The sequence below is a fragment of the Balaenoptera borealis genome (assembly GCF_965194805.1).
Source record: "Balaenoptera borealis genome assembly, chromosome: 1".
NCBI classification, from domain to species: domain Eukaryota; kingdom Metazoa; phylum Chordata; class Mammalia; order Artiodactyla; family Balaenopteridae; genus Balaenoptera; species Balaenoptera borealis.
The window spans coordinates 147,988,968-148,015,027 of NC_138860.1; the positions used below are offsets into that span (position 1 = coordinate 147,988,968).

At 37.9% G+C, this 26,060-nt stretch overlaps 1 protein-coding gene across 3 annotated transcripts in view; it reads left to right on the forward strand.

Moving 5' to 3' along the window:
• Window positions 1-26,060, forward strand: part of USP24 (ubiquitin specific peptidase 24) — a gene marked incomplete at its 5' end in the record, with an annotated part of 147,880 nt that overhangs the window by 82,037 nt on the left and 39,783 nt on the right. For all 3 annotated transcript variants that reach the window (XM_082356212.1, XM_082356214.1, XM_082356213.1), the window contains 13 exons: window positions 2,307-2,392; window positions 2,557-2,650; window positions 3,909-4,064; window positions 6,947-7,044; window positions 9,802-9,897; window positions 10,017-10,245; window positions 10,948-11,107; window positions 11,980-12,135; window positions 14,290-14,360; window positions 15,107-15,267; window positions 21,656-21,717; window positions 23,910-24,101; window positions 25,077-25,194. In XM_082356212.1, the coding sequence (XP_082212338.1) occupies window positions 2,307-2,392; window positions 2,557-2,650; window positions 3,909-4,064; window positions 6,947-7,044; window positions 9,802-9,897; window positions 10,017-10,245; window positions 10,948-11,107; window positions 11,980-12,135; window positions 14,290-14,360; window positions 15,107-15,267; window positions 21,656-21,717; window positions 23,910-24,101; window positions 25,077-25,194 (1,679 nt within the window). The remainder of the gene's footprint in view (window positions 1-2,306; window positions 2,393-2,556; window positions 2,651-3,908; window positions 4,065-6,946; window positions 7,045-9,801; window positions 9,898-10,016; window positions 10,246-10,947; window positions 11,108-11,979; window positions 12,136-14,289; window positions 14,361-15,106; window positions 15,268-21,655; window positions 21,718-23,909; window positions 24,102-25,076; window positions 25,195-26,060) is intronic.

Here is a 26,060-nt window from a genome sequence, read left to right on the forward strand (position 1 = left end):
AAAATCCTTGGGTCCCTTCTTTCTCTCATAGCCCTATCCATCAGCAAATCCTTGACTCTACCTTTAGAATCCATCTAGAATCTAGCTCCTTTTCTCTGCCTCCACAGCTTCCACACCAATCCAAGCAGCCATCGTCGCTCATCTGGAGGGTTTCAGTAGTTCTCTAACTGGTCTCAGGGCTTCTGCCCTTATACCAGTTCAGTCTCTTCTCTGTGTAGCACCCAGCAGCCCATGATCTTTTTAAACAGAGTCAGATTAAGCCACTCCTCAGCTCAGACTCTCCAGCGGCTCCCATCTCACTCAGAATAAGAGCCAGAGTCTTTACTGGGACCTTCAGGGCCTACTTGGTCTGTCCCCCCCACTGAGATGTTCCCCCATGACCCACCCTCACTCACCACTCCAGCTGCACTGGCCTCCATGTTGGTCCTCAAACATAGTGGGCCCTGTGCACTTGCTCTTCTCTGTGCTTGTAATGTTCTTTCCTGATGCCCATGTGGTTCTTTCTCACTTCCTTCAGCCTTCACTCAAATGTTGCTTTCTTGGTGAGCCTTCTTTGGCAGTCCTGTCTAAACTTTCCACCTATTCCTACTCCTGCACGTCTCATTTCCCTTCCCTACTTTATTTTTGCCTAACATACTATATATTTTATTTACCTGTTTAATGTCTCTCTCTCTCCCCCCAGTGAAATGTAAGCTCCTTGAGAGCAGACCTTTGTTTTGCTCACTCCTGTATTTCCAGCACCTAAAACAGTGCCTAGAACATAATAGGTAATCAGTATTTGTTGAATGATTTTATGAATCAGGGTTTTTTGTACCTTCTGTCTGCCAGGAACTGAGCTCAGCACCAGGGATACAAAACTAACAAGACCATTCAGCTCTTTATGCTTTTATAGTCTAGAAAGTAAGATAATACCAGCCCTCGTGTGAAATAAAGGTATTTAAATGACAGAGAGGGATTTTTTTCATAGTTATTATATATAGTCCTTTCATTTAATTACAAATGTAAGATCTTTGCATGGCTGTCTCTTTAACTTAGAGAGCATAGCCTTGCTTATAGATACCACAGAACCCTGCAGGGTTAATGTTAGTATTGTGCCGTTTCTTAAAAAGTAACTATACTTATATGTAGTGAGAATTTAAGAATGAAATCATACTCAGAGCAGTATTATGACAGTTTATCAGCAACAGAAATGACGTACATAGCATCTTTGAGTTTAACATTTTTAAACTGTCTCATATTTATCCTGAATTTATTAAGAACCTTCCCAAATAGAAATGTATTCTATAGTGATGTCTAGCTTTTTTCTTATACCAGAAAATAGTTCTTTAATCACATCTGAATCTCTTCTATACAGTTGTATCCATTTTTTTCACCTTTAAAAAAAGCAGGCCAACTTCTTTTTCTCAACTTAAATTACGTATATATCTATGTGGTTGTGTGTGAGTGTGTGTGTGTGTGTGTGTATATATCACTTTGAATTTGCTTTTTTTTTTAAATACAGTTGACTCCTGTTATTTATTTATTTTTTTCACAACTCACACACACACACACACACACACTGTATTTTATTTTTACAAGAGATAAATAAACTGACACCAAGCATTGTAAATGGATGACCACAACAAAAGCAACAATGATTGCAATTACCAAACACGAAACACACTCATACTATGTCATAATATTGACATTCAGTCCAGTAATCCTCCACTGTAACAGCTCCTTTACTTTGCAGTGGAAATTGATTTGTATATTTTTTGCCTCTGAGTCCTTGTGGGATTTTTTTTTTTTTTTATTCAAACAGAAAGTCACAAAAATTATAATCATCCTCATCAGTTCACTCAGTCCCATGTAATTAATGTTTCTTTTTCACCTTGATCTTTTGTTAGCACTTTTATGAATTCATCAGTTTTCCATTAGAGTTCTGAATGAGTTTGCTTTTAAATCACTCTGCCTTGTTTGCTCCTGCCAAGCTGCGATCAGCTTCCAACAGTGCCCACCCTCCGTGCTGTTCATCACATCTGCCCTTCCTTTTGCCTCTCTGCCGCTGCCTGCCTTTTGGTGCCTTGGCCGCTTCGCCAGCAGGTGGTAGGAGAAGAGAGCCCAGGTGCTGAGCACGCTAGGAGGGGGAGCGGCCCCTCGCTCTGTGCTCCCGTGTGTTGTTGTTTGAGGCAGATAAGCACCATGCGTCCCTCAAGTTTTGCAGTGGCCAGTCTTTAAGAACCAGTAATTTTATTGTTTGTACCTTTGATTAGAAAAGGAGAAAATTGTTTTGTAAATTTGCATTCATGTTTTGCTTTCTCCCTCAGGAGAAATCCCTCCCTGGTGTTGTGATGGCACTTGTGTGTAATGTATTTGACATGCTTTACCAGCTGGCCAATCTAGAGGAGCCAAGGTAAATAGAAATGTTTACGAAGCTTGAAAGAGAAAGTTATTAAAGTTAGGGAACCCAGTAAATGTTCACTTGAAATGTATATTACTTCACATCCCATACTAAATGACTTTGTTATTGAAACTGTGGTTTGTGTGAAAAAAAAACTAATATTTGAAAAATTTCAGGATAACTCTACGAGTACGAAAGCTTCTGCTCTTGATACCCACTGATCCAGCCATTCAGGAAGCCCTTGATCAACTTGATTCTTTAGGAAGAAAGGTATGAGTATCTTGGATAGTTATTTAACAGGCATGGAAATTTTATGTCATGATTCAGTGAAAATACAGCATGACATCACATTAAGGTCATACGATATCATCTTTCCCATAACAGTTTTTTTTTTTCTTTAGAAAAATACCTTTGCTGTAAATAATGATATCAAATTTTAGAACTGGGAGAGCCATTAATATCATCTGCTTCCACCTCCTTCATGTTTTATATTAGGAAACCTAAGCACAGAGTGATGAACGATCTTGGCTAGGGTCAGACTCTAGTTCTGATTCAGTTGAGATATTTTTCTTCTGTCATGATGCATCTCTGAATGTGGTTGTTGCATATGTTTGAGTTGCTTGCGTAAATGGGTTATCGTTTAATATTTTCACAGTTGATATTTAAAGTTCCTTTTGTTTAATATTTAGAATCCTGTTCCTTAAGAGTTGTATATATGTAATGAAATTGTGTTTTATCTATAATATTGTTTGTGTTCTCAGAATAAATTCATTTAGATCAAAACTGTTAGAACTAAGTTATAAATTTTGTATTTCAGTGATTATAGTTTAGATGAGCTCATAATCGTGTCACATGTACCTTATATATTAATTTGAGGAAGAAGAGAACTAATGTAATTAACTATACTACTCGTACTAACTAAAAAAATTATCAAAACTACTACACTGCAATCTTATAATTTAATTATCAATGTTTGGTGGTACAAATTTTATTTATTTATTTATTTTAATTAATTTATTTTATTTTGGCTGCGAGGGCTCTTCACTGCAGCACGCAGGCTTCCCTAGTTGAAGCACAAGGGCTCTAGAGTGCATGGGCTCAGTAGTTGCGGCGCGTGAGCTTAGTTGCAGTATGTGGGATCTTAGTTCCCCAGCCAGGGATCGAACCCATGCCCCCTGCATTGGGAGCGCAGAGTCTTAACCACTGGACCAGCAGGGAAGTCTCCTAGTGGTACAAATTTTAAAAACACGGAAACAAATTAGGATGACCCCACTAGTGTTGCTTAGAATACAATCCCAGAAGCATTCCTGTAGGATTGCAGTGCTGTTGAGCATTTACTGTCTGTGTGATGGAGTTCAGTGCTTTGTTAATAATTAGAGCGATGTGGCTTTGAAGTTAATTTTTAGAAAATTTCATTGATTTGATTATATTAAAGTCGGAAAAAACATTAGAGTATGTAGTGATATCTGCTTCTCTTTAATTTGTGCTTTTGAGCTGTATATTCCTTTTTTCCTTCTATTAAACTTAGAAAACACTGCTGTCTGAAACAAGTGCTCAGTCTTCAAAATCTCCATCCCTCTCTTCCAAGCAGCAGCATCAGCCAAGCGCCAGTTCAATTTTAGAAAGTCTGTTTCGATCTTTTGCTCCAGGAATGTCCACCTTCAGAGTGCTCTACAACTTAGAAGTAAGAAACCTCATTTCTTTTTATTTCATTTTAACAGATTCATTTTGGCCTAAAGGTTCATGCTTTCAGATATCAGAAATAAGTAAATAGGTTTCTATTATTATTGAATGGTTTGTTTAAAAAAATTAGTTTTAAAAAAAGTAAAACATAGAATATAAATTGAAGTATTTTGTTGTTTTGGACTTTGAAAATGCTCAGTTTTCTTTTTCAGTTTATACCTGTGTGCATTGTTATACTTGCAAAATAGCATGTAAATAAATAATTAGGAAGCGTTATGTATTAAGATGTGTCATTATCTTCCTCTGGAAGTTTTTGCAAGTCTGTATAACATCAGTTACTAGTCCTCAGCCTTCTTGTTATTAAATGCATCCTAAGTTTTTTAAAAAGCTGTTGTAATTTGTTGCCATTAATGAAGCTTTATAAGGAGTTTGTCAGGAGTCATATTAACATTATTATTTCAAGGTTAAAAAAAAAACTGAAAGAATTTGAACAAAAGAATATTTTTATTACCCTTCTTCCCAATAGTATCTTTAAACTAGTAGATTTAGTTCAGTAAACATTTCCTAACTGTTTACTGTCTACAAGTCATTGTGGTATTTAAAGGGTCAGAATTGAAAAGACAAGACAATTGCTCCAAGATCTTATGAGTAAGACATAGGGGAGGCTGGATAGGCTGAGTCATGAAATGAAAGCAGTAACAAAGCAGTGTGGAGAGTGGCCCACTCTTGGAGGGTGAGGGGCTAGACCCTCAGGCCACTTAAGATCTGGAGAAAATAAAGCCCTGAATGATTTTGCTTTGCCCTAAGATGTTCTATGCAGTCAGTTATTTATTAAGGAATCCAGATCAGTGCCTAAGCAACCTTAATCATCAAATTACCATTTATCTTCAGTAGGTTTTGAATCACAACAAAGGTCATAATTGGTAGGAAGGTACCTGCTTGGGCATTTTTTCCAAGTTTTATTTCATCTGACAATCTAATTTGGAGTATAAAATTACATTCATTCATTTTTATGTTTCACTCATTTATATGGTGGAGCTGTGATAACATTTCATATTTGCCTTAAAATAATCATTCTTGTGAAAACATTTGTTGGGTTCAAAAGGAGAAAATATCTAGCAAATATTTTAAAAATAAAATATGTCCTTATTTCTTGCAGACATTTAAAAATACATACAATATTCCAAAACAGAAAATTACCTAGAAACTTTTGGCTACCTCAAGCTTAGGAAATTTGCATCTTACAATTACTGCCAGATTTGTCATTTGCTTTTGAATGATTGTCTCAAAAAGTTAAGGTATAAATTTTAACACCCACATTTGAGAGCACCCAGAGAAACAGAATGGCCCAACAGTGGGTCTAGCTTGTCATTGGTTACCTAGATTGCATTATCTTAGAGCCAAAGGGTTATATAAATTATCTCCGGTATAATTTTAGGACTTCTGCTTAACTGGAAATTCCTCTGATAGGTTTTCTTTTACTTGACACAAAAAATGTAGAAAACCTAACACTCCCAGAGCACTTATTTTTACTATTACCTGCAAGGTTAATGTCCTTGCATTTTGATCTGTAACTTATGTTTGCCTACTAGGAAAATTCAAAGTGGATATTCCAAATACCCATTCCTTTGGAGAAACCTTCCATCTTCACTAAATTGTCCATTAAGCATGGGGAGTGTGTGCATGTGGCTGTTGACATTCGGGAGGGGTTAGGATAGCACAGGGTTCCCATTCTCCTGTGTGATGCTTGTGATCTGAGGCTGGGGAGCCTGTTTCCCAAAGGGCAGCTTAGGAAGAAAGCATCTTTAAACAAAAATACCACATTAAAAACCTAAGCTCGTAAAACTAATAGGTTCATAGAAGCAGATTTTTTTGAATAGAAAAGGATCTTGAATTACATCTAGATTAAAACCTTGGGGAAACTGCGGCAGTGAGCTTTAAAATTTTTTTAAAAGTCGTTACTAAATAAGCAGTTGTTTACTGGGCAATTGTTTTGTGCCAGTGCTTGTACTAAAGCACCTTAAGCTTGTGTTATCTTACTTACAAACAGTCCTCTGGTAAAGGTAATTATTGTCCTCATTTACCTGAGAAACCTGAGGCAAAAAAGGAAAATTACATATCTGAGATCTTTCAGCTAGTCTGTGGTAAAACTAGAATGTGAGCTAGATTTGTAGTCTCATACCACAGTATGATTATTTATGTGAAATAATTCTCTACTATACCAGAATATTTAGTTGAGCTTTCCTTTAGGTGGGTATTGCAGTGTCATAAAAGGGGCATGGGTATTAGAGTGAGGCACATCTGGGCTTGAATTCTAACTATGTGACCTCGGGTGGGAGGTCACTTAACCTCTCAGGTCTCAGTCTTTACCTGTAGAATAAAATACCTGTGCTGTGCATAGTGAGATTAAGAGAGGATGCATGTTAAGTAGCTCACCTTATGCCTAGTACTTTGTAGATAGGTGCTCAGTAAATAGGAGTTAGAATCATTATCAGGCAACTCATCCAGCATTTATAATAAATGGGCTGTTTTATAAGACTTTAGTTTATATACTTTTTCTAGAACATATCAGCATAACATATAATGTTACCTGCTCTTATCTAAGTCTGGGAGCCTGAGACCTTCACATTTGCTGGTTTCATAAAAAGAAGAATACACCAGCTCTCTTAAAAACAGAAAGGTTTTTCATGCTAAGTAAATGGAACTTGGAAAATGTGATTATTTTATTTGTGAAATATCAGCCTCCTTATACTACTGGGGGTAAAAAAAAGAGCAGCATTTAAAGAGATTCTGACTCAAATTGTCTGATTGTTTTACTTAGTATAAAGGAGTAATTTCAACTGGAAATGTTGGGATGATTAATTGTGCTTATCTTTTTCCAAGGTTCTAAGCTCCAAACTCATGCCAACAGCTGATGATGACATGGCAAGAAACTGTGCAAAATCCTTTTGTGAGAACTTCCTCAAAGCAGGAGGTTTGAGGTTAGAGTCTCGATATTATGTTATATGAATTGCAGAAAACGAATCTAGTTATTTTAGTTAATTTCTCCTGCTAAGCCTTGCTTATTCTTACAAGGCATTATGTGAAGCATTATGAGAGTTATAATAAGAAGGAATGATGTTTTAGTCTTTGGAATATTTTAACTCATTTTATAACTTTTGATTATTTGGAAAACTGACAGAAGCATGTCTCTTTCCTCTCTGGTGGTGAGGGAAATTCTCGAGTAGAGGAGAGAAGGCTTACTGTTTCTGTTCATTCCCACATCAGTTTGAGATAAGGTGAATCTGATTGTTGGTAATCTATGTTGTGCAAGGCATTAGTGCTGGGGATGCAAAGATATTATCCCTGCCCTTGAGAGCCTCATGGTTTAATAAAGAATAACAAACAGTTATTGTAAGTATCAAAACAGAGGCTTATAAAAAGTGCTTTGTGGGGTGGAGAAGAAAGCAGTGGTTAAATGGTTAGATTTGCTTAGGATAATAAGAGTAGGAAATGCTTCCCAGAAAGTGACATTTGAGCTAGGAATTGAGAGATGAGTTGCCATTCCCTAGGTAAATAAGGGGAAAAGGGCACTCTAAGCCAGAGGTGGGGTGGGGATAAGTGAAAGCATCATGGACTGTCTTGGGAAGTACAGTTGCCTAGTGAGGCTAGAGCAAAGGGTAAAGGAGAGAAATATGTAAAGAGGGGTCACATTGAGGAATTTCAGCATTATCTTGTAGACCATGGAAAAACAGGAGGTTTCTCAGCCAGGAGTTACCTAGAACAGTTACTCTGGCTACAGTGGAGAAGATGAATGGAAGTGGGAGGGAGCGGCTGGAGGCAGGGAGAACTATAAGAACTATGACTGTTCCAGAGGAGAGGTGACAGTTTCTAAATATGGGACAGTGTGGTAGAAGGACATTTATAAGGTGAAATAGGCACGTCTTTATGACTAGATACAGGGTAGGAACATTTATAAAATGGCCTGTGATTTCTAGCTTGGGAGAGTGAGTGAATGGTGAATCTTTAATCCATATGGAAAATAAATACGGAACGAGATGGAGGAAACTGAGAAAGTCAAGAATTTGATTGCACACAAGGTCCCTGTGAGTCATGTGAAGGGGATGGTTTGGACATGATGCTCTCGAGAGAAGTGGAGAATGGCACTAGAGGTTCAGGGAGACATCAATGTGTAAGTAAAGCCTTAGGGCATAAGCAGCTGGCCAAGTGTCGCATGGCAAGTGTAAGGACGAGAAGCAGAATCAGTAAGTAGAAATCTCTGCTTTATGTTGAGTGAGAAGAAGGAGGTGACAGGAGTTTGAAGGGTAGAATAACTGAGGGAAAAGTTTGCTCTTCTGTTTTGATTTTAATTTGTAGAAGACTTGATTCTCACTGTAGGCTGACTAAAAGGGGCCGATGAAAAAGAAAAGAATAAAGATAAAAGTAAGGGGGATGATCAACCGATGGGGCTAAGTTCCACTGCAGTTGGAAGGAGATTTGCTCCAGAAAGAAGTAGGCATGCCATTTCCTCTGGGGGAGGAAGGAGTGAAGACCATGTTGAAGTTTGAGCAGAGGGTAATTGAAGGAATTCCTGTCTGGAGGCCTTCAGGGGAAGAGAAGTTAGGTGAGACCTTGAGGAGATAAAGGGTGTGGGAAACAGAGAAGTGGAACTAGAAGGTTAAAACTCATTTCAGATCACTCAGCCAATTACAGAGCTGTGCTAATAAAGGCATTTTACTTCTGGCTTATTTTTGAATGTCAGTTAACGTACGTGCCTGCATTCTTCTAAGCACTGGGAACAGAGCAGTGAATAGATGAAACAAAAATCCATGTCCTCATGAAGCTTACAGTCTGGAACAGAAGACAAACAATAAACGAAGAAGTAAAAGTGTATGTCAGGTGGTGATAAGAGCTGTAGAGAAAAATAAGACAAGAGTGGATGGAGAGGGTTTGATATCCAGCGGGGTGATCAGGGAAAGCTTCACTGATGGGGTGACATTTTACAAAGACCTGAAGGAGGTGAGGGAGCAAGACCTGGAGATACGGGGGAAAGCTGTCCAGAGGAGCATCCAGTGCGAGCCCCTGTGTGGGCGAACCTGGTGCCTGCGAAGCTGGCAAGGGTCCAGTGTGGTTGGGGCCAAGTGAGGGGGCAGGATAGGAAGCATGAGGTCGCAGAGATACCAGAGGTCCGGTTATGCAGGATCTTACAAGCTACTATGAAGGAAATAGAAAGCCATGGGAGGATTTTGTGCAGAGCAGTTCCATGGTGACCTCCATTTTTAAAGGATCTCTGGTTGATCTTTTGAGAATAGATTTTGGCGGTGAAACATCAAGAGTAGAATCAGGAAGAACAGTTGGGAAGCTTTTGCAGCAATATAGGTGGTAGTGGATATGAAAAACAAGCTTTGTGGAATACACCAATTCTGGACATATTTTTGAATTGACAGTTCTACTAGTACCAAGATAGCAGTTGATCGGTGCACTCAAAACCAGTCAGTGAGAAGAACCATCCAAACACTCTGTGTTGGTTATCTTTTTGGCTAAGGAAGGAGTCTAATTCTAAATGGACCAGGAGGGTTATATGTACCATAGGAAATAACTGTAATAGGAATATGTATGATCCATTTATAGGTAAAGATCTTGTAGAAATTTTAAGTAACTGATAACATTTATAAGCAATCAAATTACTTACAGAAAATTTCCTATGAAAGAAATAGAAGTCTTTAATATCTGCCTTTTTTTTTTTCTTTTCTTTGAAGTTTGGTTGTAAATGTCATGCAGAGGGATTCCATCCCATCAGAAGTAGACTATGAAACAAGGCAGGGAGTTTATTCCATCTGCCTACAACTTGCAAGGTATGTAAATATATTGCGTTAGTCTCAGAAGGCAATTCCTGACTTTTTCTTCCAAATCCCATCCTTTAAAATAGTATGAAATGACCTTGACTAAGCCTAGCTTTTTGTTTCCTTTTAAGATTTTTACTTGTGGGACAAACATTGCCGACATTATTAGAGGAAGACCTCACCAAAGATGGCATAGAAGCACTTACTTCTCGCCCGTTCCGAAATGTCAGCCGGCAGACAAGCAGGCAGATGTCCTTATGTGGTACCCCAGAAAAGTCATCCTACCGACAGCTCTCAGTGTCTGACAGGTCTTCCATTAGGGTTGAGGAAATCATCCCTGCTGCTCGAGTCGCAATACAAGTAAGTGATTTGTGTATTCAAGAAATATTAAGTACCTCCTATTTAGAAGGCACTGGTGGTGGTGTGCAGATATAAAAATTACTGACATGAATATTGCCTTCAAGAAGCTAATGGTAAGAGAGAGAGATCATTAGTGCAGAAATAACTGTAATTCAGGTAGAAGATAACCAAATGCTATAAGAGAACTACAAAGGCAAAACATTCTACAGGCTGTGAGAGGAGGTGGAATAAATTATCTTCATGTGTGGCTGTCACAGATGATTTTATGTAGGAGGTGGCATTTGAGCTAGGCCTTCAAGAATAGGTAGGGATTCTATATACAGAGATTAGCTTGGAGAGAGGATAGTTGTTCAAGCAAAAGGGAGGGCGTGAGCAGTTAGAGAGAAAGCCAGAGCCTGTGTGGGTGGTCACACAGTGGTTCGCATAGGCCAAAACGCAGAATGTGGAAGAGGGGAAACTGTGAAAACAAAATTGGTGATGGGTAATTTGAAGCCAGAACATGGAGAGTAGAGTCTCTGTATTACAAGTAGCAGAGGGGTAGTGAAAGTCTTCGAACAGTATGGAAGCATGGAAAAGACTATCTTGTGGATGATCTTGGAGGGAAACGAGTCTCAAAACTGAGACTGGGAGGAGGTTATTGAAGTCAGCGGGATGTGTTCAAGTACTACCTTTTCTCACAACACTCTTTCCATACTTCCTTAGACAATGGAAGTCAGTGATTTCACGTCTACTGTGGCTTGTTTCATGAGATTGTCATGGGCTGCAGCTGCAGGACGGCTTGACCTCGTTGGGAGTAGCCAACCAATTAAAGAAAGTAATTCTCTGTTTCCTGCTGGAATTCGAAACAGACTCAGCAGTTCAGGTACTGATTAAAAAGGATAAAATAATTAGAATATTGGGCAGGAAGTAGCTGTAAGAATCATCTTTGTATAGGTTGTTCAGAGTCACAGAAAGGAGAAAGCCTTTTCTCTTGTTTTTGAGCGTAAGCTAAAACTAAATGTTTCTGAACATCAAGATAAACACTCTAGATTTGTGCACATTCAAATATGCATGTATGCATATGCATACTTCATTTACGTATGTCATACTAAGAGAAAAAAAAAGGTTATAAATACAGAATATAGAGAAACCAAGCAGAGTTTTAGCTTGTTGAGTGTAAAAGTATAGTGAGGCCAATAATCGTGGCTGTAATAAAAATTCATCTAGAATTTTTACCTGGAAAAATCATTTTCTTGGTTTGGCCTGTTATTTTCTGTTAGGCCTTTATAAATAGCTTTATTTCTCAGCTTCATTTGGTTTCCCTGCTCAATCTATGTGTGTGGATATACCTCAATAGTAAAAAAGTTTTTAAACTGTATGACATACACACAGTGAAGTGCAGAAATGCTAAATATATAGGATTTTTAGGGTTTTTACATATGTGTAACCCATCTAAATCAAGATAAGGAACATTTCTAATACCCCAGGACTCCCACATGCCTCCAAAATTGCAATGTTCTTACTTCTATCACCTGAAACTAGTTTTGCCTCATAAACATATTTTTTAATGGTTCCAAATGTGTTTTAAGTACAGAGCAATGAGGTTCAAATCAAGTGATTCTCTCTTGTTTCTTAGCCTAAAGTGTCTTCTTGAACTCTTTACTTTCACTTGAGGATTACGGGACTCATTAAAGGATATTATAATCTCAAGGGTCCTGTGGGATCCACAGTAACCTTCTGCTTGCCTGTTTCCAGGAAGCAATTGCAGCTCTGGAAGTGAAGGGGACCCGGTAGCCCTGCACGCAGGCATCTGTGTGCGACAACAGTCCGTGTCCACCAAAGACTCACTGATTGCGGGAGAGGCTTTGTCTCTTCTTGTTACGTGCTTGCAGCTTCGGAGCCAACAACTGGGTATGCAGGAGGCTTACTTGCCATTCATCTCTTTTAGTAAAAGACCAGGTTTCTTTTGGGAATTATTTCTATCCCTTCATAGATAAGGTCATATTAATAGAAATGACAAAGGGGAAAGTTGGCATGTGGAATAGGTAAGAATAGTGCTAGAGTACTTAAATTCTGAACAAGTATTTATTGAGCACCTTCTGTATACAAGGTTCCACAGTAGATGTTATAGGGCGGTATGTCTACTCTCCAGGAGCTTACCATCTAGTGGAGGAATTAAAACAACCCAAAGCTGTATGTCATAAACTATAGAAGTAGAATTATATATCAATTCCTAAACTGATAATGACTCCAGTATTAAAAATTATGAAACTTAAGATTTGCCCTTTTGTCTTTATTGTTGGTTTTGGCAAACTAGGGCTGTTGCTAATCATACTTTTAACATTAGACACCTCAGGGCTCAGTCCCTCATCTCTGTCTGAACTCATTCTTGCCACATAATCACATCCACGTTCACAGCCTTAAATTCCCTCTGTGTACCGATAACACTTAAATTTGGCTCTACGGCCTGGACCGCTCCCCTGACATCTCCACTTAGATATCAGATAGACTTCCCAAAATTAACATGTCCAGAACTGAACTACTGGTCTGGCCCATACCGCCCAAGAGATTTCCCATCTTAATTGATAGCAGTTTTATTCTTGGAGACATCCTTCATTCCTTTTTTTTCACACCCTTCTAATCTGTCAGCACATCCTTCTTCAAATTCTATCTAGATTCCACGCCTTAGACCACCTTCACTGTTAGCACCCTCTGACCTGTCATCATCTCTTACTTGGATTATAGCAGTAGTTCCCTGACTAATCTCCCTGCTTCTACCCTTGCAGTTTATTCTCCACACAATAACCAGAATGGACCTTCTAAAATGTAAGTCAGATTGTATCACTCCTCTGTTTAAAACCTTGCAGTGGCCTCTCGGTTCACACTGAGTGAAAGCCAGGTCTTTCCTAAGGCCTGACACCATCCACCCCTGTGACACCTGTGTGCCTTCACCTTCTCCCGCTCTCCCCTCATGCACCGTGCTTCGGCCACCCTGGCTTCCTGGCTGTTCCCTGACACTCAGGCACATTCCTGCCTCAGGGCCCTTGCACTGCCTGTTCCTAATTCCTGGTATGTTCTTCCCCTGCCTTTTTTAAAGAAATCGCAACCCTTCTCTCACCCACCATCACCTAAACGCTTTATTTTTTTTCTCTATCACTTGACACTTTATCGCATACAATATAATTTCTCTGCATACTGTGTTTATTGTCATTATCCTCTCCCCAACTAGATGGTAAGCTCCGTTAAGAACAGAGACTTTTGTTCATTTTGTTCCCTACTGAACCCTTAGCACCCAAACACTGTGTGATGTGTAGTAGGCCCTCAATAAATACTTATTCAGGGATGAGGTCTTAACAACTCCACTTTTAAAAATTGTACCAACACATCAGAGCCCTATTCTTCACTATTATTACTGATTCAGACTGCCTGTTCATAGAATTGGTGATCATTATGTATTTAGTATAACATCCAAACTCATCATGTAAGATATCAAGATAAACATATAGAAGAAGTTAGATGTTTATGGGACAGTTAAATAATATCAAAAATGATTTACTTTGAGCAGGAATGCTTTTAAAGGCTTATATATGAAACTAATTCATTATGAAATGCTTTTGAGCATATATCATACTTTTAGTTCGATTTTCCTGCAATTGTTTAATTATAGAGATATTTTCAAATCAAGATGAAAAAATTATAACTTCAAGCTTTTTTATCATTTGTAAGTTTATTGTGGGGTACATTTTATAGTTCACAAGTATTGATAGTTTTCTCAAGGCAAGACATTTATCCTGTAACTGGTATGCACAAGGCATCGTGCAAAAATGTCAGGGTATGAAGATGACCAAGTCACGGTCCTGCTCCTGAGCACCTTAGGTTCTCATGGGATAGACTCAGAGACGTGGGTGCAGTTGTGGAGGCACTGAATTTGATTCTGTGTGGAAGAAGAGATGATTTCTAAGATAGTTAAGCTTAAGAAATTATTCAAAATTTTTGAAATTTTGAAAATGCATTTCCTAACTTATTTTCCTCCCCTGCTCCCATTCTCTTTATTCATATCATTAGCATCTTTCTATAACTTGCCCTGTGTTGCTGATTTTATCATTGATATTCTGCTTGGATCACCAAGTGCTGAGGTAAGGATTTTTTACTTTATAAAAAGCCCCTTTGGTCCTGTTCTGCGTGGACTCTCTGGATACCTGTGACATTGTGGGGAGTATAGAAGGAATGGTGTTTAGTCCTCTTGGGGAATCAGACAAAGAGGTGTGACATTATGGGGAGTATAGAAGGAATGGTGTTTAGTCCTCTCAGGGAATCAGACAAAGAGGCCACAGAGCACTCTGAAAACAAAGTGACCATTTGGACTGTTGCCCTCCTTTCTGTTCCATATTTCACTGAAAGTTAAGAGACTAGTGCTGTGATTAACTTGTGTTTGTTTATAACAGAATCTTACAGCCAGTGTTCAGTATCCATAGCTGGCCAAGGCAGCTAGCATTAAGCATCAACATGTTGGTCAAAATCAAGAAAGACCAACCTCAAGCCATGAACTTTCATTAGATTTTATAATCCTCATTTTTGTACATGACCTTGAAAGTTGACTTCGAGGCACTTGCAGAAGAGTTTTTTCCTTATTTTCATTTACATTAAATTATAAACCTATTGATTAGAGTACAGTACTAGAATAATTTGGGAAATTAGTTCCCAGACTACACTTGTTTTAAATTAGCCCTAGTTTATTCAATGTGAACTTTACCATTAAAGATTGAAATACTCAAACCCTTACAGCATCCTTCACAGGTGGACTTTGGAGGAAAATAATTTTTTAAGCAGTCTGTAAGTGTTGGTTGATGTACTTCCTTTGCCACTAAAAATGTAATTTCAGATTCGCCGTGTTGCCTGTGATCAACTGTATACTCTTAGTCAGACAGATACTTCAGCCCATCCAGATGTGCAGAAGCCAAATCAGTTTCTCCTAGGTGTGATTCTCACTGCTCAGCTGCCTCTCTGGTCCCCAACTAGTATTATGCGAGGAGTCAATCAGAGGTACGTAAAGATGAAAAAGTTCACGTCATACAGAAAGAGAATAATGATTTGTGTACTGCTCCCCCAGAGTCCACAGTGCATGATTGAAATGATAGACTTTCTCCTTTCCTCTTCCAACATTTGTACCCTGAAAGAGGGCATTTCAGGTTTTCTCCCCATTCAGGACAGAAGAGTTAGAAGAAAACATTACCAGGCTTTCTTCCTCTCAACCACCCCAACTCCCACCTCCACTCCTCCTGGTCCACCTACCCCAGAGAGAAAAAGGACTCACCTGGTGGTTGAGAAGCTACATTATTCAAGCCAGATCACCGTGTAAAGGTCGCACTGCCCATGTCCACTTGTACATCATTTTCTTAGCTCAGCCTACTTCATAACTCCATGTCTAGAGGTACTAGGGTATCCTTCTAGCTTGCTTTCTTGGTTTTATACATGCCTGGGCATGGAAGAAGGCTTGAGGTCCAGGCTCAGAGAATGACTTGCGTAAATCCATTCTGCCTGCCCCATCTTGTCTCCTTAGGCAAGCCTGCATGCAGGGGTGCCCCAGTGTAGGCCCAGGCTGGGAGATCAGAGATCCCACACTGACCTCAAGTTTAAGCCAGTTTCTCTAATTCAGCTTTACCAGCGAGCCCTTGCTCTGGGGCTTAGACGGTGCCACAGAGATTTGTGAAATCAATATGTATATGCTTTACAAATTAGCGCTCTTAGAGGGAAGAAACGTTAGAGCTACTCTAAACCCCTAACATATAAGCATCCAAACTTGGGCTTTTTTTTTTTAGTGTGGTAACATACACATAACAGAATGTTTAACATTTTTACCATTTTTAAATGTACAATTCAGTGGCATTAAGTGTATTTACAATTTTGTGCAACCATCTCCACCTTCCATCTCCAAAACTTTTTTAGCATCCTAAACTAAAACTATGTACCCAGTAAGAAGTCATTAGATAAAAGACTGATAAAGTTGACTCCATAAAAATTAAAATTTTCTATGTGGAAAAAAAATGCTGTAGAGTCAAAAGTCAGTTAAACTGACTAAATAGGTTTATAACGTATATGACAGATAGAAGGCCAATTTTGCTAATATATGTGAAGAGCTGTTATAAACCACAAAAGACCGCTAGCCAAGTAGAAAAATGGACAAAGGAAATGAAGAGAGACCGTTCAAAGACAATCATGGAGATGATTTTTTTTTTTCAGATATGCTATTTTTTTTTTTTTTTACTGCAGCAAAATATGCATGACATAAAATTTAGCATTTTAACCATTTTGGGGGTATAACTTAGTGACAATAAGTACATACACATTGTGCAGTCATCCCCACTGTCCATTTCCAGAACTTTTTCGTCATCCCAAACTGAAACTCTGTTCCCATTAAACAGTAACTCCCCATTCATTTCCCTCCTCCCTCAAGGCACTGGCAACCACCATTCTACTTTGTCTCTATGAATTTGACTATTCTAGGTACCTCGTAAAAGTGGAATCATAACAATATTTGTCGTTTGTGTCTAGCTTATTTCACATAGCGTAATATTTTCAGGGTTCATCCATGTTACAGCGTAGGTCAGGGTTTCATTTCTATTTAGACTGAATGTATGTATATATCATGCTTTGTTTATCCATTCACCCATAGATGGACATTTGGTTTCCACCTTTTAGCTAGTATGAATAATGGTGCTATGAACATGAGTATACAAATACCAGTTTGAGTCCTGCTTTCAGTTTTTTGGGGTATATGCCCAGAAGTAGAAATGCTGGGTCATATGGCAATTGTATGTTTGATTTTTCTGAGGAACCACCATTCCACAGTGGCTGTACCATTTTACATTTCCACCAGCAATGTGTAAGGGTTCCATATTCTCCACACCCTTGCCAACACTTGTTTTCTGTTTGCTTTTGTTAATAACTATCCTGATGGGTGTGATGTGCACCTCAGGGTTTTGTTTTGCATTTCCCTAATGATTAGTGATTTTGAGTATCTCATTGTGCTTATTTGGCCATTTGTATATCTTCTTTGGAGAAATGTCTATTCAAGTCTTTTCCTCATTTTTTTTAAAGTTTATTTTTATTTTATTTATTTTTTGGCTGCGTCGGGTCTTAGTTGCAGCATGCGGGATCTTTCGTTGTGGTGCGCAGGCTTCTGTAGTTGTGGCATGCGGGTTTTCTCTCTCTAGTTGCGGCACGCATGCTCCAGAGCATGTGGGCTCTGTAGTTCATGGCACGCGGGCTTAGTTGCCCTGTGGCATGTGGGATCTTAGTTCCCTGACCAGGGATCAAACCCGCATCCCCTGAATTAGAAGACGGATTCTTTACCACTGGACCACCAGCGAAGTCCCCCTTTTCCTCGTTTTTAAGTTAGGTTGTCTGTTTTTTGTTGTCCTTTATATATTCTGGATATTAATCCCTTATCATATACATGATTTGCAAATATTTTCTCCCATTCTGTGGGATTTCTTTCACTCTCTTGATAGTGTCCTGTGATATGCAAAAGTATTTAGTTTTAATGAAGTCCAGTTTATCTGTTTTATCTTGTTGCCTGGGCTTTTGGTGTCATATCCAAGAAATCACTGACAGATCCAATGTCATGAAGTTTCTCCCCTGGTTTTTTTCAGGGTTTTATTGGTTTAGCTGTGACATTTAGGTTTTTGGTCCACTTTGAGTTGTTTTGTGTGTGATGTAAAGTAAGGGTCCAACTTTATTCTTTTCCATGTGGATATACAGTTATCTCAGCACCATTTTTTTGAAGACTGTCCTTTCCCCACTGAGTGGTTTTGACATTTCTGTTGAAAATCATTTGAAAAAAAAAAAAATATATATATATATATAATATATTTATACACATACATAGATACATGCATACATGTTTATTTCTGAGCTCTTTATTCCTATTCCTTGATCTATATGTCTGGCTTTATGCCAGTACCTCCCTGTTTTGATTGCTGTAGCATTGTAATAAGTTTGAGGTCAGGAAGTGTGAGTCCTCCAATTTTGTTCTTATCTCTCAGAATTGTTTTGGCTATTTGGGGGTCCCCTTGAGATTCCATATGAATTTCAGGATGGGTTTTTCTGTTTCTGTGAAAGACATCAAAGATATTTTAATAGAGATTTCATTGAATCTGTAGATCATTTTGGATATTGGCATCTTAACAAGATTTAGTCTTCTGATCCATAAGCATAAGATATCTTTAGATTTATTTAAGACTTCTTTCATTTCTTTCAGCGTTGTTTGTAGTTTTCACTGTACAAGTCTTTTGCTCCCTTGGTTTACTTGATTCCTAAGTATTTTATTCTTTTTGTTGCTATTATAAGTGGAATTGTTGTCTTTCTTTTTTCATTTTCTTTGTTCATTGTTAGTATATAGAGATGAAACTGAATTTTATGTACAGATTTTGTATCTTTGTAACTTTGCTGAATTCGTTTATTCTAACAGTTTTTTTTGTGAACTCTTTAGGGTTTTCCATATATAAAATCATGTCATCTGCAAACAGATCATTTTATTTCTGTCCTTCCAATTTAGATGTCTTTTATTTCTTATTCTTGCCTAATTGCTCTGCTTAGAACTTTTAATACTATGTTAAATAGAAGTAGTGAAAGTAGGCATCCTTGTTCCTGATTGTGGGGGAAAGCTTCCAGTCTTTAACCACTGAGCATGATAGTAGCTGTGGGGCTTTCATATATGGCCTTTATTGGATTAAGGTAGTTTTCTTACTCTCCTGGTTTGTTTAGTGTTTTATCATGAAAGGGCATTAAATTTTGTCAATTTTTTTTTCTATGTCAGTTGAGGTGATCATGGGTTTTTTTCCTTCATTCTGTTAATGTAGTGTATTCATTGATTGATTTTCGTATTTTGAACCATCCTTGCATTCCAGTTATCAGTCTCACTTGTTCAAGGTGTTAAATCCTTTAAATGTACTGTTGAGTTAGGTTTGCTGGAAGTGTACCCTCCTCTTCAGTTTTTTGGAAAGAGTTTGAGAAGGGTTGGTATTGATTCTTCTTTAAACGTTGGGTAATATTCACCAGTGAAGCCATCTGGTCCAGGGCTTTTCTTTGTTGGGAGGTTTTTGATTGATTCAATCTTCTTGCTAGTGATAGCAAGGAATCACTATTTCTTCCTGATTTAGTCTTCCAGAGTGTTATGTTTCTAGGAATTTGTCCATTTCGTCTGGGTTATCCAATTTGTTTGGTGTACACTTGCTCATATACTATCTTGTAATTGGTAGTAGTGTCCTCACTCATTTCTGATTTTATTAATTTGAGTCTTCTCTCTTTTTTTCTGAGTCATTTTATTAATCTTTTCGAAGAACCAGCTTTTGCTTTTGTAGATTTTGTGTATTGTTTTCCTATTCTCTATTTATCTTCCCTCTAATTCTTAATATTTTCTTCCTCTACTAGCTTTAGATTTGATTTGTTCTCCTTTTCCTCGTTCCTTAAGGTGTAAAATTAGGTTGTTGATTTGAGATCATTCTTCCTTTTTAATGTAAGCACATACAGGCATAAATTTCCCTAGTAGCACTGTTTTCAAAAGCTACATGCCATAACTTTTGATATGTTGTGTTTTCACTTTTATTTGTCACAAGATATTTTCTAATTTTCCTTGTGATTTCTTCTCCAACCTGTCCCTGACTTTTTTTTTTTAATACCTATATTTTCTAATTGTAAGTTATATAATCTTCAGAATTTTTTTGAACTGAGTTATATTATCAGTTTGCAAGCCTTCATTTCAGGATTAAATGTTTGTCTCAACCTTGATTATGTTCTCACGCACTCTCATATATGGAGGTTCCTGGCCCACATGTCTAAGTCTCAAATATTATTTTGAAGCATCTAGCCTATTTTAACGTTATAAATTTATTAATAACAAAGAAGTTAACATTTTTGTTTCTGAGATGAGATCATTGTGAGTGATTTATAAAACTTAAAAATTTAACTAAAACTTACAATTACAGTTTAACTAAAACTTACAGACTTGCAGTTGACCATTAAGATTTAACCTAAATTAGATAGACATTAGCTGTGTGTTTCTGGTCATGAAAACTAAGTCTTTAATGGTGTAAAGCCAGAACTTCAGAGAATGATTTTTCCCTGATAAAGGCATGTGGATTAAAAGTTATAGAAACTTCTTTTTTTGCCCTTGTACATTTTTTACTTTAGTATTCCAATTTTTCCTAGTTAAAAGTTTCCTAAAATCAGATAATCCTTTTATTAACTAGTTAGATCAGTGATTCTTCAGTTTAAATGTGTAAGCCATTTTTTAAGTAGTAAGCTGTGTGCTTCTACTTGTTGTAAGAGATTATTTAACATAACTAACCATTAACAGTTTGATTTGTTATTAAATTCCTCTAAACTTTGGGAAAGAAACAGAAAGCATTAAATGAATTTTTTAACATACACTCTCAGAGAAGCTCTTGAATGTAAAGCATTTAATTTTACACAATATTGGGTCTTTTAATTATGTGTTTTTATAATTTGAAAATTGCATTTCACAACTTTTTAATGCCCAAGTTTGGTACATATTTTCCCATAATAGTAGTAGTGATGATAATTGCAGTTTATCACGGGCTGATTATGTGCCCCACAGTATGCTAAATTCTTTGCATACATTTATCATTTAATCCTCACAATGGCCAAATGAGTTTGGCAGTTTTATTATCCCCACTTTTTTAATAATCATAATTCTTGGTTCATTATGTAGTCTCATCCTTAGTGCATTCTTGAGCCCTTTATGTTTGTGTATATGTGTGCACGTTTATTTCTAATGCTCTAGTAAGCATTTTAGAAATCAGAAAACTGAGACAACTGAAATAAATTGTCCCTGGACACCCAGCTGTAAGTAGTGGTGCCAGGATTAAAAGTAAGGTCCGCCTGACTTCAAAACCTGTGCTCTTCACTTCTGTAATTGCAGAAAAAGCTTCATTGATCATCCTAGATAAAAGAATTTACCTTTCTCTTCTCTTATCCACTTTATTTTGCTTCTTAGCACTTATCACCCCAATTGACATATGTATGTATTTTTCATCTGTTGTCTGTCTCCTTTGTTCACTGTTCCCCTAAAACAGTTCCAAGCATATAGTAGGTGCTTAGTGTGTATCAGTTGATATTTGAACAAATTAATCAATGCATTATGTATGCAGTCAGTGTGTACGTCATTACATAATGTGATAGATTTAGTAAGTTTTCTCTCTTTACACTATTATTCTTATACTATGTCTGTATAAGTAAAATCACTAGTGTGTGTCTTGCTAAAATACTGAAGTTGAATTGATGTAAAGTAGTTATTTTATGCTTAGGAAAATTCTCTTATTCAGTTGTTTTATGAACTTACTCTTACAAGGAAAATTTTTTTTAATTTTCAAATCAGCCTTTTTTTTAATAACTGTAATCTGTTTTTTAGACTGTTATCCCAGTGCATGGAGTATTTTGATCTGAGGTGCCAATTATTAGATGATCTGACAAGTAAGTAGATGTCTAACTTTGATTTATGTTGGGGGAGGGGTTGGGAAGGACTAGAAAAGAAAGACAGACATTTCTAAATCTGACTTAATGTATCTCAGATATAAATAACATTAAAATTATTGTTTGACGTTGAATTTTATTTTCTTGGAAATAGCATGTAAACCCATGTACCAGTTATCTCTTCTACTATTATATACCCAGCCATTAATGTGTTAAAAGATTTGTTGATTTTAAAAATTGTCAAAGGCTCATATTTTAATTACACTGATACAGAACTATTAAGAAGAGTCTTTCCATTATAGTCAATTCTGACAGTTTTGAAGGTTTGAAGGAAAGAGGGAATCTCTGTTGAGATATGTTGATAGTAATAGAAGTGAGTGATAGAAGTCAGGTAATTGTTTAGTGTTAGGTGTTTGCAATATCATTGTTACAGACTCTTTTGTTAGAGTGTTTAGATTTTAATCATTTGTACTTACTCTTATATAATGCAAAGGTTTGTTGGAGTCCTCTATGCAAATTTCAGTTGTTCCAATCAAGAGTTTGTTAGTTTATTCCTTGTTCTTTACACAAAGCTTATAGGAAAGATTTGCTTCTGCCTATAGGAAATAAATAAAATGAAAGTCAGGATCAACAAAAATGTTAATTGGAAAAGAATGTCAAGACCAGGAGGGGAAAAAAAAATACCTTGTGTATGTGCAGGCTGAAAAGCCCCACACTGTCAGAATTAGGTTTTGAGGTGCCTGGAGGACCAAGGTAAAAAGGAAACCTCATTTGTTTGTTTGTTCTCAATACCCTAGAGGAAGAAACAGAATGGTTTCTCAAAAGAAACAGATCTTTTCCCCAGCACTCAAACCTAAAAGAAACTTCACACAAAGGTCTTCATGTAATGGGCACATAAAGACAGAGGGGCTAAGAAACCTCAGCAGCGTCTCTAAGGCAGATGCCTTCCTGGGTTTCGTAAGTGTCTCTCAAAAGCTGAGGACATGGTGCTCTGAGCAGGGCAGTGAAATTGGTTTTGCTGGAGCCTGAGATGATATAGTCTATGTGTCTTGATTCAGGGATAACACCTGTACTATCTAGAGAAGTGGATGGACTACATGTCCATCTAACAGCCTAGCCTAGTACTGCATTTTTCAGCTAGGCTTTCAGTGTTAAGCTGGGCAGCAGCCAGCGAAGGTTTGTTCTCTGGCTTGGACTTTGAGAGGGTATTCTGCTTTGCTGCTTGAGAACTGGACTCATGAGTTGCATGAGACACATAACATCCTCAGAATGCATGAACAAGGTATTAGTGTAGGCCTTTGCTGTGCCATTGAGCCATAAGTAAGGGATCCAAGATCCCTTAATGGGATGTTGAGGGCAGGGAGGGAATAGGTCTTGAAACAAGCGACATTTGCCGTTTTGGGAGCATTTTCTGTATGCCAGTGCCTATACTAGACACTGTACACACAGCACCCTGCAGCGTAGGTGTTAGCCCCATTTTATAAATGAGGAAACAAGGATACACAGTGTCGCCTGGAGTATCCCTTTCCACCTCACTGGGTGGGACCTTGCCTGCCTGTGGCTGCAGTGCATTGGGAAGGGAGCGTGATGACTCCTGCTCTCCTCCCTAATCCCCGCCTCCAACGTGGAATCTTGTTTTCAATCCTTGTTTGGAGGGGAAAGTGAAATACTTAATACCGAAGAGTGGTTCTCTGGAGGTTGGCTCATCATCTGGAGACATGGATTCTGCTGCTGCGCTGTGGACCCCTCCCTCCCTCACAGGGCTGCCCCCTCCCTCGGCATAGGTAACACGGTGGGAGTGACGGCTCTCCTCTCACCCCTCGACCCCTTCCTTCTCTAGAAGGGTTTCTTCCCTGGGACATCTGCTAGCACCACCAAACAGGAGCTTCTTCGGAACAAGGAGCGTCCCTTTCATCTTGTACCCCCAGCGTCAGCACCGCGACCTGCACAGAGGAGGCCCTCAGTACCGTTGGATTTGTGACAGAGGGAGGGAGGAAGGGAAGGAACGGACGTGTGCGAGCCTTCGTAGTCCTGTAGGCAGCTGCTGTTCATTAATGACAGTTTTTTTAAATCTGTGAAGTAGAAGATTGAGACTTGTCTCTGCTTACTTTAATTCAGGATTTTGACTCCATGAAAAGAAATCCTTCTTTCTTCAGGATGAGAGGTCGTTTTGTTTTGTTTTTCCATCTTAGCTTCAGAAATGGAGCAGTTAAGAATCAGCCCAGCTACCATGCTCGAAGATGAGATTACTTGGCTGGATAACTTTGAACCTAATCGCACAGCTGAATGTGAGACCAGTGAAGCAGATAACATCTTACTGGCAGGACACTTACGGCTCATCAAGACCCTGCTTTCACTCTGTGGGGCAGAAAAGGAAATGCTTGGTAATTATTACTTCATCTTACCATGGGACAGAGTACCTCAGTTCTCAGTTATTGCCATAGTGTTGTGTGAAATTGGAAAAATAAGATAGGTACTAAATGTTCCATAGAAAATTGACCGTCAGACAGTAGGGTATTGTCTGGAATTTTAGTGGCTAACAAATTTAAGGTGCATTTTATCTGTGTCATTAAACCATATAGAGAATTTTATAGCATTCAAAATAGTTGGATCACATAACTTAGTAACAAATAAAAATTATAAATCAAAGTAGGTTTTTCTCTTCTCTTTTTACTGTTACATACTTTATAAAAGACAGTCCATTGTATGCCTTACCTCTCTTAAGGATAATTCTTGTCTGGAGAGGCAGCCCCCAACCACCACCCCTGGATGGTGGGATACACATATAATTTGTAAAACCATATTCGGTATTATAAGTTATATTCAGAAGACAAATCAAAATGTTAATTATCACTTTTATCACACAAACTGAGTTCTATAAAAATCTTCTTGGCTATTGGGGATACATAGAAAAGAGTGATTCTAAACCAGGGTGAGATGGGCACATCATTTTTACCTAAAGATTTTTAAAGTTTTTAAAACTTTTATGTGGATTCCCCTATGCCCAAAGTAAAAGTTAATTATTCACTCAAACCGTCTGCCTTGTGATGTTCTTGGCATTTGTGTTTCTAAAGTGAAAGCTTAACTCCTTTCACTCTGTTGTAAGCTCATAAAGGAAGGTTCCTTCACTTGTCTATCTTTGCATCCTGTCCCGACTCTCCCACCCATCCCCACTCCTCTGCCCCACAGATCTTTGCCATGTATTATAAGTGCTCAAAAAATGAGCGTCGAATTAAATTGAATGCCTTGCCATTGGGTGGCCTCAGGTGCCTTTGCTGCTCTGATATGAAAGTGCAAGACAAGATCTTTGAATTAAAATATGTGTTCATCCTCAACATGAATATTATGCTCTATTCCAGGTTCATCACTCATTAAACCATTGTTAGATGACTTCCTTTTCCGAGCTTCTAGAATTATTTTAAATAGTCATTCTCCAGCTGGCAGTGCCGCCATCAGTCAACAGGACTTTCATCCAAAGTATGGAAAATGCACGTTGTGTTCAGTTTTGGTAAAAATTCTAATTCGAAACTTTAGTCCAAAAAAGATTTTCTTAACTTGGAGTTTGTCTTCCATCTTGTGAGTGTGTGTAGCTTGTAAGACATTATCTGCTGTATAAAGAAATGCATGTAAGGGGGCTAGGATAAAGCCTGCCTGGCACATAGTAATTGCTGAGCTGGTACTATTATTATCATCAAGATGGAAGAATAAGTAATAATGTGGTTAACTTTGTCAGTAACAAATTCCAAGAGAAACTGAGGTTGTAAGAATTGCTTCCAAAGTAAAGATAAATTGGCTCTGAGTCTTGAGGGTTTCTTTCTGCTAGGAGAAAAGCATAGGTGCTTTAGTGCATGAACCTTGTGATTTGCTGAGTATTGACTGTGTCCTTATAATTAAAACTGCTAGTGATTTATTACGGTGGTAATTTCAGAGTCAAATTTTATATTAGTTTTTATGGGTAGAAATTTGAAAGATCTTTTGTAATGTTGACCCTTTGTGGGTGATGTTTGTACTCTTGGAAATAGGAAGAGGCAGCTACAAGCTGCCATCTTATTTACTCTGAATCTAACTTAACCTCATTCTTTTCTCACGAAAACCAGAGTTAATTGAGTAATCCTGAAGAAACTGAGGATTTGGTATTTAACCAGTGAAAAAAATTCCCATACAATTTCAGTGGTTATTGAAATGGGCAAGGCATAATAAGCAGTATTTTATGGAATCTTAAGAGGTATCTTACCATGTATGAATATTTCTCTATCTAGAGATTCCTTATTAGCAAAATCTGTTTTAGGTAATATACCTTCATTAAAACTCTTGGGGTGTCCCTCACACTGTCACTCCCATCC